Genomic DNA, 13,917 nt, shown 5'->3' with positions numbered 1-13,917 from the left:
CACCTTCTCAGGGATCTAAGCCCCCTTGTTTCCCCAATATACTCCCAAAACGACTCTTTCAGCTGAGGTTGGCATAGTCATTTCCCTCCACAGGGACATAGGAAGCTGCCTTACACTGGTTGGAACACTGGTCCATCTAGCTCTCCTAGCTCTACCTGGAGGTGCCAGGGATTGAACTTGAGATCTTCTGCATGCAAAGTGGATGCTTCACCACTGAGCTGTGCCCCATTGGAGTAAATAGGAAGGGAATACCTGATGACACACTCTACTGTGGATATTATTTGTGTGCAGTCAGATACAGGGAGAAGCGATTCTTGAGATATGTTGGCCATAGGCTCTTTAGGAGTTTTTAAATTGAAACTAGCACTTTGAACTGGGCCTAGAACTGAAAGTAATAAACTTCCACAAATATAAATAAGCCTTTCCAACATGCTTATCAGATTATTAATAACTGAGCAGCTACTATACTTTAGTCAACCCATTCTACTAACTAGGAACACAGATTATATATAGAATAGATTCAACATGTTTTATGTTTTTAGATATGCTGTAAGCTGCCCTGAGTGGCTGGGGAAATCTAGCCAGATGGGCGGGGAAGAAATAATAAAACCATCATCATCATACAGTGTCTTTCAACCAAATGGTTGATCTGCCCAAGAAAACTTACTACTTTGTTCCTTCCACTGTGCTCAATACTTTCTACCCTCATCCCAGAAACTGTGTCCAACAGATGTATACTCCTTTTTGTTGTCTGAGCAGATCCTTGCAACTCAAAGACAGCAGCTCAATCTGTATTTTTGCATTGTGCATAACGTCGGGGACGCGGGTGGCGCTGTGGGTTAAACCACAGAGCCTAGGACTTGCCGATCAGAAGGTCAGTGGTTCGAATCCCCACGATGGGGTGAGCTCCCGTTGCTTGGTCCCTGCTCCTGCCAACCTAGCAGTTCGAAAGCACGTCAAAGTGCAAGTAGATAAATAGGTACCGCTCTGGCGGGAAAGTAAACGGCATTTCCATTATGCTGCTCTGGTTCGCCAGAAGCCGCTTAGTCATGCTGGCCACATGACCCGGAAGCTGTACGCCAGCTCCCTCAGCCAATAAAGCGAGATGAGCGCTGCAACCCCAGAGTCAGCCACGACTGGACCTAATGGTCAGGGGCCCCTTTACCTTTAAGGAGCATAACAAAAATCATGCACAATTTTTGGTGTTAGTTTTCTGACTTACTGATCTTGTTTCTATTCATATGGAAGATTCTGCTCAATTAATATCCAGTTATTAGAGTATATGATCTGTGCTGGACAACTTCAGCTCTGGCTTTTTTTTCTCTAGAAATTAGTTTCTATGTTGTTTGGAAATTGAAACTGCTGAAAATGCAGTTGCCCAAGTAAGCTGCAAATAGCATATTATTACAGCACTGGAAAGTTTGCACTCGTTACCAGTACATTTCTCAAGCATAAAATTAAGGTGCTGGGTTTGTCCTTTAAAGTCTTAAATAGCTTGGGATCAGAACGTTAAAGAGGGATCTTAAAGAATTCTCTGTGAGTTTGGTTGAGGAGGCACAAGTTCAAAACTGGCAAAACAATCTGAGATACTTTTCCAATAATTAATTAAGTATAATACATAACTAAGGAAGTTTCTCCTCTTCCCAATGTAAGTTATAGTACGATTATAATGGAAGTTGCAAACGCAAGTCTTAATAAAAATCTGAAGCAAGTTCTAGCCACATTAGGCATGAATGTTAAACAGAAACAGCTGAAATGGCGTGATAGGTAGGTTTGGCTTCAACAGTAAAATTTCAGTGGCTTTCCACTGCAATTGTAATAACTATCTATCATAAGAAACTCTACTGGATATTTTAGATTCAAATATAAAAGGCCTCATTGCCTGTTGTGTGTAGCTTATTGGTTTTATCAAAATGCGTGCAAAGCTTTTAGGAACTAGGGTTCTAAGCTTCTATAAACTGTCATGAAACATCCAAATAGAGCTTATTAAAAAGTAAAGTGGTCAAACATTCATTAAAACTAAAACCACAGTGCATAGCCACACATTTCTCCAAGTGGTGAGGCATCAGTTTTCAAAAAGATGACAGCTCAGAAGGCAACTATTTCACTTCAAGCATTTGACTTAATTTTACACACTTTCATTAAAATAGCTTTATTTTTTGAGGCCTCAAATGCCCTCTCTCAAAAGCTTTAAGATGGACCATTCAATTAAGTGGCATGAATACTGTAACCAATATTGACAATGTACTTTGGTTGCATATTACTAATCAAACAAAAATTTGGGAAGGCAAATGAATAACTTTTGAAAGGTAGGGGTCATGCTGGGCAAGTTGGAACTTACGACAGGACTATCCTTTGGGGAAAAGGATATTTATATCTCCCTAACCCTCAAGAATGAGTCATACATACTGGAAAATATTAGACAACATTAAACTGAATGTACTCTGCCTTTAATTAGAACTTAATCTGTTGCCTAGGCTTTTCCTCTAAGTTTTAACTATATAATAGTTTCCTGCATTGTACTTTAAAAAAGTATTTTACAATTCTAATACAAATGAACACATGCTGAGACTTCTGTAGCTTTCCAGGTCTAAAGAGCAAACGTTATTGTTTTTGTCTGTTTTATTGTTGCAACCTGCTCGTGTCTTTGGATGAATGGCAGGATAAAAGTTTTTAAAACAAATAAACTAAGTCATACTTAGGCACATTGAAATAAATGGATTTAAGTTACTTAAGTCCATTTTCTTAAGTGAGTCAGTTCTGATTATGACTATTATCAAGTAAAATAATATTTTCACCATAACTATGTTATATCAGCATTAACAGAGTTAGGGATCACAGATGTTTTAGTGGCAAATTTTTGCTTCTGCAACCTCAGCACTAAGACTGGCACTAAGACAGCACTAAGAATCAGCAACAGGTTAAGCAACTTCACCAGTCTCAGTGCTGGAACTAGTAAAGTTGATGCCCTAGTCTTAGTATTCAACTGAGTGGGGATTAGAGCTGTTAATCATGATAGAGGAAAGGGTGTGTTGTTCCTTCTCAGTGATATTATTCATCCCTTTAGATAGATGATCTCAATCAAGAAAGTTCTAAGAAGCCTGAAGGAGGGATGCTGTGGTCTAAATCACTGAGCCTAGGACTTGCCGAAGGTTGGCGGTTCGAATCCCCGCGACAGGGTGAGCTCCCGTTGTTCAGTCCCAGCTCCTGCCCACCTAGCAGTTCGAAAGCACAACTAAGTGCAAGTAGATAAATAGGTACTGCTTTGGTGGGACAGTAAACGGCGCTTCCGTGCACTACTCTGGTTCACCAGAAGCGGTTTAGTCATGCTGGCCACATGACCCGGAAGCTGTTTGCGGACAAACACCGGCTCCCTCGGCCTGTAGAGCGAGATGAGCGCGCAACCCCAGAGTCGTCCGCGTCTGGACCTAACGTTCAGGGGTACCTTTTCCTTTACCTTTAAGATGCTTGAAACCAGGAAACGCAATCGTTATTACAGAATGAAAGACACAAAACATACATTGATTGCAGTTGTTGCTGTTATACTAACTTGATCATTTATTGTAGCAGTCTTCCTCCTTACCAGGTAAGGGATCAAAATGGATTTCAAACTCATCTTTGGCATTCATTATTCAACTTGCATTGTGATATCAATTAAAATAAAACAGCTACACATAGTTTCTAAAATTTTGATTACTGCAAGTATATGAAGAAAAGAAGGGGAAAGACAAAACATCTCTGCATATTAATAAGACATGTTGCTTAATGGACTCCTTTAACAGTACAGCAGTTACTGAAAACCCATGCATCCCAATGACAGAACAATCTAAGCACAGCAACATTTGGGAAGAATTAATAGTAGCTTGAACAAAGAAAATAGTTGGAGTAAATGCATTTAGTGTCACGTACAAACCCCAATCAGCATGAGTATGATGGCATCAATTTTGTGCATTTGATACTGGTTGTCACTGATTATTTCTGGTTAATTGTGTAATAGAGATTGTCACTGCCAAACCAATATCACGATTTAGCATCAGGTTAACAGAACACAGGAGGCTTATCAGATAGGCACAACAATACCTTAAGTGCAGCATCCCCAAAACACAGATCGAATGTTTCAACTGTGTTGGAGAGTCTCCGGAGTTTTGCTATTTATAGCTGCCAGCTGGTTCCAGTTATTTTTCTTCATTTTTCATATTTTGATTGTAATAAATAATTAATTCAAGGCTTTGTAACTTGCTGACAAATACAAATGCATCACATTGCAATGCAGTGTAACGTGTCACTAGAAACTACACACACTATGCAGAAAAGTAATGTGCTTCAAGAGTTTCAAAAGTAGGCTAAATTATCAAGGTCAACCATTAAAAAAACACTAGCGCCAAAAGACCACCTACATCGGTTACTGGAGCCTACTTTCAAGACCGGTAATTTTTATTTGAAATCAAATTTCTATTTAGTAGCCATCTGTGATTAAATATGGGTTGAAGGAACAGACACCTTACCAACCCTTCCTATACACGTCTGAAAAACATAGAAGTTCATTTTAAAAATATGTCTTTAAAGAGAAAAAGGAGGAGGAAGAGGAGGAAGACAAACTTCTTCACATCCCATCACATACCCTGCTCCTACTGCATGTTGATTTAAAAAATTGGGAAACTGAATTTGAAAATATAAAAGGAAAAGACACTGGAAGTTTTGTGCTTCTAGATCTGGAAGATGCTGGAACCATTTGTGTTTTCATTCTTTTACTAGTTGAGGTGGGAAAAAGGATCATTTTAAAATGGACAGTTAAAGCACTGACCTGCACAGGCTCAGGGGTAAGTTGGACTACATGCTGCATACGTTCACTGTGATGATGCCTGGATTCCTCTTCATAGATCACATCCCTCTCATGCTGCGGGAGATTCAGGAAGCGCCGTATGGTGCACAGATTTTCCCAAAGTGTACGGTTCTCTGGACTTGGATTTTCCTTCCAACGGAGCAGCTCACACAGCCAACCCTGCAGTGGAAAGTCAAAATAACTGATGTTTTAAGTACTAGTAAACTGGTGAACGACATAATGGTTGAAGGGACTGCTTATTTTATTGTGCTGCTATGATTTATCACACGTGCCACTTCCAATACTTGCTACCTATTTAGCATAGCTTACATTACAGTGCTCAGAATCATTACAAACTGACTCACCAGTTTGGTAATTATAATCCTGCTGCAGAACATCTTCCAAGTTACCTAGTACATACCGTATTTTTCGCTCTATAAGACGCACCAGACCATAAGACGCACCTAGTTTTTGGAGGAGGAAAACAAGAAAAAAAATATTCTGAATCTCAGAAGCCAGAACAGCAAGAGGGATCGCTGCGCAGTGAAAGCAGCAATCCCTTTTGCTGTTCTGGCTTCTGGAATAGCTGCGCAGCCTGCATTCGCTCCATAAGACGCACACACTTCTCCCCTTACTTTTTAGGAAAGAAAAAGTGAGTCTTATAGAGCAAAAAATACGGTACGTATCGTGCACTTGTGATATGTTCTCTATTGGCAAATTTTGACCTTTTTCTAATAGTTCAGGACGCTTCAGTTTTGACCCAGATGGGAGCCCTTATTCTTGCTCTCCTGGACAATAGAGGCAGCTTGTGGCACTTCCATGCATGTCTGATACTGAATCACCCAGTGTGAAATCTCATTCACACAAATCTTCCTTGTGCTAGATGAGGGAGGAAAAAACATGACATATATTTACTACACCAGTTATGAGGGTGTCTGCATGCATCTGTGGTTTCATGGACTGATATGAGGGAACTTGGCACCCAGGCAGAATCCAAGAAGGTAGATTCATTGAGAGAAAGTCCTAAAACAATCAGAGGCGAAACCTGCACTCTATGCAGTACTGATCATTACCGGACAGACAGCTAAGGATGAACAAATCTGTCAATTTTGGTTTCTCATTTTATCATTTTCCAATCTAAAGTTCACTCCATTTCTGTATCAGTTTGTGATTTCGTATTCTTTATTTTTAAATGATATGCATTTATCCTAATAAACGTCTCTGAATGTATTACTGCCTGAAATATGCACTCTATTGTCAGATAACAGCACTGCAAATTTCATTAATGTACAAATTTCCAAGGAGAGGTGTGTTTTGCTTGCATATTGATTCAGGAAGGGCAAATTTGATGAATTTGCGTTCAAAAGTGAACCAAACAAATTTCTCCCACTGCCCTGCAAACAGTTTGGAAAAGCACAAAGGAGAGACACAGGGAGAGTCTGCCTGCGTTACAGTCAATAACTAGAAAAAAAGAAGTAGACCTGGAAAGCAGTGGACCCTACATTCAAATTATTTAAAGAATCTAGGAAGTTTCTTAAGGGACGCGGGTGGCGCTGTGGGTAAAAGCCTCAGCACCTAGGGCTTGCCGATCGAAAGGTCGGCGGTTCAAATCCCTGCGGCGGGGTGCGCTCCCGTTGTTCGGTCCCAGCGCCTGCCAACCTAGCAGTTCGAAAGCACTCGCAGGTGCAAGTAGATAAATAGGGACCGCTTACTAGCGGGAAGGTAAACGGTGTTTCCGTGTGCGGCTCTGGCTCGCCAGAGCAGCGATGTCACGCTGGCCACGTGGCCCAGAAGTGTCTCCGGACAGCGCTGGCCCCCGGCCTCTTGAGTGAGATGGGCGCACAACCCTAGAGTCTGTCAAGACCGGCCCATACGGGCAGGGGTACCTTTACCTTTACCTAGGAAGTTTCCTGGAACTATGATCGCCAGGATATTTTGTAGAGTTCCTTGGGAACCCCTACACAGCTAAGTGAAGAAAAAGCTTAGAAGACACTGAACCAGGCAATCTTCTCCCACCTCTACCTCAGATTCACCTACTGTAATTTTTGATGGATTTACATGTATTTAATTGGGAAATCATGAACAGAACCTCCCTATAATAACCAACAGTTTGATTACTGCCTATGCCATTATATGAGGTGTAGGGGAGGGGTAGTACCTCTGGTGGAGGACACATCTGACTCCTTTTGGGGTAGTTTGTCCACCTTTGGTCCCTACTCAGCACTCAGCTTTCACCTGTGGCTCCTAGAAACTGTCAGCATGAGACAGCGGCCACACCCTGGGAATGGCTTCGGCTGGCAGGCTAAACCATGTGAGAGTACCTGATGGGTCATAAACCCTCAGTGAGTTAGAGACTTCCTCTGCATGCGAAGACAGGCTCTGGTGGATTGAGAGGACGAGACCAACTACGGGTCTAACAGTCGAAAGGCAGTTCCTGCATATGCTGTAGAGCAGGCATAGGCAAATTCAGCCCTCCAGATGTTTTGAGACTACAACTCCCATCATCCCTGACCACTGGTCCTGTTAGCTAGGGATCATGGCAGTTGTAGTCCCAAAGCATCTGGAGGGCCAAGTTTGCCTATGCCTGCTGTAGAGGGAAGTGGGGGGCAAGTGGGGTTCATCAATCTGGGAAGGTAGCCCATCTAGGAGAAGGAAAACTTTGATCCTAAACCTCCGCTGCCTTGTGGGATATCTTCAAGAGAAGAAAAAGCTAAGGAGTAGAGTCCCTAAGATGGTTGGATGGCACCTTGTATGCCTCCTTCCAGCAACTCCTTCAGCCAAGTTGGTGCCAAATATATTGCTCTGTTTTCCTTTCGACCACTTCAGTGAGGTTGGGGAATATTGTTTTCTGCCCAGGACTTTCATACACACTGCCTAGGCATGTACCCCATCGAGGTTATTTCGGTGCTGCTAATGCAACGGTTTGACCCCATTGTCTCTCCAATACCATTATAAGAAATGATTAATGTAACCCATAGGGCAGAAAGACACTACTTGTTAATAGGTGACAAACTTTCTCACCTTTATCCACTTACGTGTATAGAGAAAGTGCAATTATATTGAATGGTTTTTTAAATACACAGAACATCTGCAAACTTTGATGCAAAAAAACTTTGTTAACACCTGTAGGCAACCTTGCATAGCAATGACTGAATCATCCCTTTCTTGTGGCTTTATGAGAGTAAATTCAACATAATAATGAAGCAACATACAAAACATGCATTTCCTAACTTTCATTAAGTAAAATATTTTGACAGTTCTACAGCCCATCATCTCAAGTGATTGTCTGGATTGTCTAAACACTGAACTAACCATATCTCCATCCTGTTAAAATCCGTGGGGCCTGAGCAATTTCAATGGGGTTGTGTCAATTTAATATTTCGATCTGGATCTTGTTTTCTTAAGGTTAAATATGCCTTTCTTCAAAACTGTGTATGAAGGGACCTGACTAGAAAGGCTTTTCACAAGCTAAAAAAGATTTGGTGTAACAACCTGATGCAAGGTGCTATTAAAGAGACCTCATATGATATCACATCGTTGTTTGTCTAACTCTCCACTGTGTCTTCTGCCTTTACCCAAAAAAAAAGGAAAAGGAAAAGGAAAGGGGGGGGGGGGAGGCAAGATTTGATTATCTCCGCTGCATCAGCCAAGACAGCAACACCAGCTGTTCTCATTGTGCAGCCTCTTCCTCACGGCCTACATGTTAATAACCTGATCATTCCATTTTCTCCTTCAACTGCCGGCTGCAGCACAGCGAAGAGACAAAAACCCAGGCCCATCTGCAGCAGCTGTAGGCACTGAACTGTGAAGCCACTGGGGATTTATAAACTAATCTGTAACACAACACTGCCTTGTTTTTACAAGTGAGAGGCCACATTTGTGCAGACCCGATCTTTTCTTGCAATAAGCTGCCGGGGGGGGGGGGGTTATGAAAAGGAGATATCTAATTATTTGCTTGGAATAAATATCTGCATTTGGTATTTTAGTTGGTATGTTGCTAACCATAGAATCAGGTGATGGCTGATTTTCCACCAATATTATTCTCTCGCCCACACCCCCAAACCCTGCGTACCTCTTTAATAACAATTTAAAACAAACAAACAAGAACAAAATTCTCGGCTCTAAAGTGTTTTCTCAGGGGTTCCGCAGTACGAAGGAAATAATTTTTGAAATGTAAAATAAACCATCTGTGGTGGGGGGAGAAGCTGCTATTTCTCCATCCATTTTACTGATCAGAGTTAAGTCTCCAACTGCACACTTTCAGATGTTTAAAGCAGGTATAGTTAAAACTTCCCAAGGGAAACTGTAAGAGAGACTTACAACCTTAAAGAAACTTTTTAAAGGGTAAGTAAAACCCCACACCTGTTCAAAGTCAACTTTCTGAGTGATCTAAACCCAAAGACCTACTGATCTGTCAGAGCAGGCAGTTATATTAAGAGAAGGCTCCATTTGAAAAGAGACCCGTGACAACTTACTGCTACCATTTTTGCTTGTGATCTTGGAATGCCTCACACAACAGTCAGCTGCATTTGATTGATAAGCACTGCTATAATCTGCACTCATTACAGTCACTTAGCCTGACACTATAGGCCTCATTATGGTCTATGTGCTCTCTGCCATTAGTCTTTAGGAAGCATAGTGCTCAATTTGCCAAGCAACTTGCAAGGTCTTGACCGTGGAGCTATTAAGGAGAAAACTAGACTGCAGTGTGACCATGTGTGCAGATATGAGCAAACCAAATTAATTTCTGGCAAGGGAAGCTACCAGGCAAAGATCCCATCCTTAGGACACCTGAGAACGTCTCAATTCCCCAGTGGACGCAAGCTAATGGCATGTTTAGCAGAGCTCAGTTCTGAAGGTGAATCACATTCCTGTTATTTAGGGAAATATTAATCCAGTTTCCCCAGAAACTCTTTGCTTGGCTGATCAGATTAAGGGATCTAGCCTCCTATGGCACACACACCACAGCAGGTCCCAAGAAATCTGTGATACTTCACAGCCTCAGACATATTGCACCATGTATACCCAGCTGCTACAATAATTAGCTTATGAATGTATCAGCTGGTTCTGCGATTTTTATAAATAATAACTAACCTACAGAGCAGAAAGATTTTCATGAGTCTAATATTAGCAAGAAATTGCTAAGCCTTCCTAACTCCGTAATGTCATTGTGCTAAATGCCCTCTTCATGCTTGCAATTTTATACTACTGGGCCTCCCTCTGATGCCATTTATAAATATTTATTTGGCATCAGCATTGGCAATTCATTTGTGTCAGTTTCTTTCACAACAGCTATTACTTGTTTTCTCTCTGTTTCACAGCCTACTTGTACACTTATCTACAACAAATCTTTTAGTCACTGTTGTCCTCGCCCTCCATCTATTTACCCAAACTGTCTTTCACTCATCCATTCAGGACTATATATTCAGCTCGACTGAACAACAGATTTTAGGTTTCAACGTGGCTAATATTTGAGAGAACCCTATGCTACCACAAGGCCCATCTCATCAACGTACACAATGCCCAAACAAACAGAAACCACCAGGTAAGAAAGTGTGTGCACTCTGCTGCTGCTGTTGTTGTTTTCTATTTAAATAATCTTAGCGTGCCATCCAAGAAAGTTTTGCAGTACCAAGCATAAAAAAAAAAGTGTAAATGTCAAATAAAACAGTGACAGATGACAGTATTCTCTATTGAATAGCACCGTTGCTTCGTGCATGTTCGATGAGAACTCATGAATTATTAATAAATAAATCTCCCTTTTCTTTTTTTTCTTTTTGTTTAAACCCTCAAGTTGTTGGGGGGGGGGGAGTATTCAGGGAGGTGATAGCAGAGGGAGTCCATGTGTGTTTTATTGAGCATTCCAAGAGAATTGCTTCCATGCAAGAAATGCTGATACAGTACAGAATTTCTCTGGAATGGAGGCATTTGTGTTGATTTCAGGCTTTTGGCTAATGTTCCTGGTGACATTGTTTTGGGGAAGGCAGGTTACTGTATATAGAATTAGGCTGCTATTAGACATCCCACTCTTACACATACTAGTGGCCCAGTTCCGTCACTCAGCATCTCTCCTATGCAAATAAGTCCAGTAACAAACTTCAAGATTGCTGTAAAGGGTGTGCTCTATTGCCGTGTGTCTGTCATGTGGGGGCTAATAAACTGAGCTGTATCCTGATACGACAGAAGTGCTGCAGATGGATGGTTCCTGTGTCCAGGAATTTGGCGCACAACCCGTCCTGGGAGAGGCTGCCTCTCTGTGAAGGAACAGGTTTGTAGTCTGGGTATACTCCTGGATTCCAACTAGTTACTGGAGTCTCAAGTGGCTTCTGTAGCTAGCAGTTCTTAGTCCCAGCTTAGGCTGGTTCGCCAGCTATAAATGTTCCTAGGTTGAGATAGCCTTCCAGTATCCAAGCAGGCTTTCTGCTCCCTTTGGCTTACAACTTCTTGAAACAACATCCCTGAAACAGCTTCCTTTCCAAGGACCTGCTATGACCTCCAAAACAAACGCAAAGCACATTCCTAACAATATTTTCCTTCTGAACGCCCACCACGTATAAACCTAAGCTTCTTTTGGAGGCATTGTCACCTGATTAAAGGACGGTCATCTGATTAAAGAAATCTTACAGCCCAGGCCTGTGCAGAAGACCTACTACATTCAATGGGATTTATTCCCAAGTGTGCATCGTATCGCCACCCTAACTGATTAAAACTCATATGAACCATTCATCCATCAAATCTGTATAAAATTTGCCCACAAGTAAAAACAAGTTTTGAACAGGAGAAAACATTTTTTTTGATGCTTCACATGTTTCACGTTAGAATAGGCACTCCTGTATATGAGAAAATGGAGGATTTGAGTGCAGTGGCGTAGCGTGGGGGGTGCAGGGGGGGCCGGCCGCACCGGGCGCAACATCTGGGGGGGAGCGCACTCACACTCGCAGCTCTCTGCCCCTACCTGGCTCACTCACTCTCTCCGATCCGAGCCGCCGGGTCGCCGCCCACTGTGGAGGGGAGGGTGCCAGGCGTGCGGTGCGGTGCGAAGAGAGAGCGAGAGACTATCTGGGGGAGGGACAGTGCAGTGGGGGGGGCGCAAATTACTTGCCTTGCCCCGGGTGCTGACAACCCACGCTACGCCACTGTTTGAGTGTACGCCTAACCCCTAATTCCTCTACCCCCAGGCGCATTATGTCATCTTCCCTAGCCTAATGGAAAGGAGCTGCAGCAGCTGCTTGTCCTGCTAGTGGTTCTCCTATAAGAAGTGTCAAGCCTTGAAATGGGGAGTTTGGAGTCAAGGCTGGGGCAAGATCTGCAGGATACTAGCCCCACAGACACCTCCCCCCCCCCCAAAAAAAAACACCAAGTGGCTCAAACCTGAGACCTCTCTGCTATGTCATACTGGATCTGGTGTAGTGAAAAGGGAAAGGGAAATCTGATCCCTTCCACCCTGGCCAGTGTAAATTGGCACCCCTTCAGGTGCAGCAGTGGATCCCCTGCTCTCTGACCCCCTTTAAGATTTCTTTTCTAAGATAGTGCCTGGAACTCTCAATTTTGATATTTATTTTTTTAAAAATAGCCTTGGGGAAAAAAGTAAATAGGCCGACTGATTTTTAAAAAGAGGCTTACCCCTTTCTAATCAAATAATTTATTGAATTGTTTAATTAGATGGTTGACAGATTAATCTACTACATACTGAAGCACTATTTTAAAATCATCCTAATTCAGGCTGGTTTTTCGTGGGTAGAATCAAATTACAAAACATCTGATACCGGAGCGAAAGCAGGGGCAATTGTAATCAGTGTCTGGGTGGGAGACCATTGAGAAACCCACTGAAGGTTCTCTGAGCCTTCCTAAGAAAGAGTGGGATGCAAGCATAATCAACCATCATGACAGGTTGGGTGTGGATTCTAGCATGTCATATGTAATCTGTTTTAATGTTTACTATATATATGTGTGTGTTTTTGATTACAAACAATGACATTGTGTAACAGGGTTACTAATGTAAACACAATAAAACAGCGGATAGCAAAACCTGACTCCATGATCTCATTCAAATATTCTAATCAAAGGAAAAGACAATTGCCACAAATAAAGAGCTGGGATGCAATCGGGATCCGTTCCGGAGCCCCGTTCGCATCCTGAACAGAACCTAAGATGCATCTACGCATCTGTGTGTGCACGGGTTGCATTTCACCGCTTCCGCGCATGCACATGACGCCATTTTGACCGTCTGCACACACTCCGTTACTTCCGGGTCGCTGCGGAGCGCAACCCGAAAACACTTAGCCTGAAGCGTATTTATCCCAAGGTATGACTGTACAGTAAAGAAAGGCTGTAGTGATGGTAGCAAGGAATTCAGTTTGTAATTCTGTTTTGCATGCAATCCTACAGATGTGTATAAAAAATGCTACCAAGTCTCTTAAACTGTATTAAATAATGTGGATGCATTAGCATTAGCAATTTGGAAGTATCATATAGATGTCCTACTTTAAAACTTCTCTAACTCCAATCAAATGTATTTCCCAGGGCAAAAAGCAAAAGAATCTGCAGGGTAACTAAACTTTTGGCTGCTCAATAAACAAAAGCATTTCAGGCATGATGTACAAGGAACCCCCTAGAGGAAAAGGGAGGTAGATGAAGAAAGAAATGAAGCTCATTCCCATACTTATCATTGATCCTGTTTAGCCAGCTGACCTTTTTACTTCTGTCATATTTAGGTCAGCAGCAGCGGTCAACCAAAAAAAGCTATCAAAACGGTTGTTAAAAGGATTCATACATACAGAAACTCCACAAAATATTCCATGTGAACAGAATAGGATCAGGTACACTTGCCTTGTAGGTTTATTCATTATGTATTAGGGCATATCCAGACATTCATTTTCTGTGTCCTGGAAATGCCATTGTTATCCAGACAAACCCACACAGCTCTCATCAACTCTCGATAGTTCACAGTCCCAATATTAGCTTATGGGAATTTCCTGCTTTTTGAATTAAACGCATGGCGCAAAAGCACAATAAGAACAGGTTTCCTTTTGCTTCTTCTTGTGTGGGTACTTCTTTGTGAGAAGTACCATATTTTTTTTCCTTAAGCTTGTTTG

The 13,917-nt window shown here is 42.1% G+C and overlaps 1 protein-coding gene across 2 annotated transcripts in view; it reads right to left on the bottom strand.

Moving 5' to 3' along the window:
• Positions 1-13,917, bottom strand: part of SATB2 (SATB homeobox 2) — a 122,640-nt gene that overhangs the window by 16,888 nt on the left and 91,835 nt on the right. For both annotated transcript variants that reach the window (XM_083408818.1, XM_083408819.1), the window contains one exon: positions 4,805-5,002. In XM_083408818.1, coding sequence (XP_083264944.1) covers positions 4,805-5,002 — 198 coding nt within the window. The remainder of the gene's footprint in view (positions 1-4,804; positions 5,003-13,917) is intronic.

Source organism: Podarcis tiliguerta, assembly GCF_965153285.1.
Source record: "Podarcis tiliguerta genome assembly, chromosome: 1".
Lineage (NCBI taxonomy): Eukaryota > Metazoa > Chordata > Lepidosauria > Squamata > Lacertidae > Podarcis > Podarcis tiliguerta.
The sequence above is the reverse complement of the archived record's forward strand: the minus strand, read 5'-3'. Positions and strand labels throughout refer to the sequence as shown.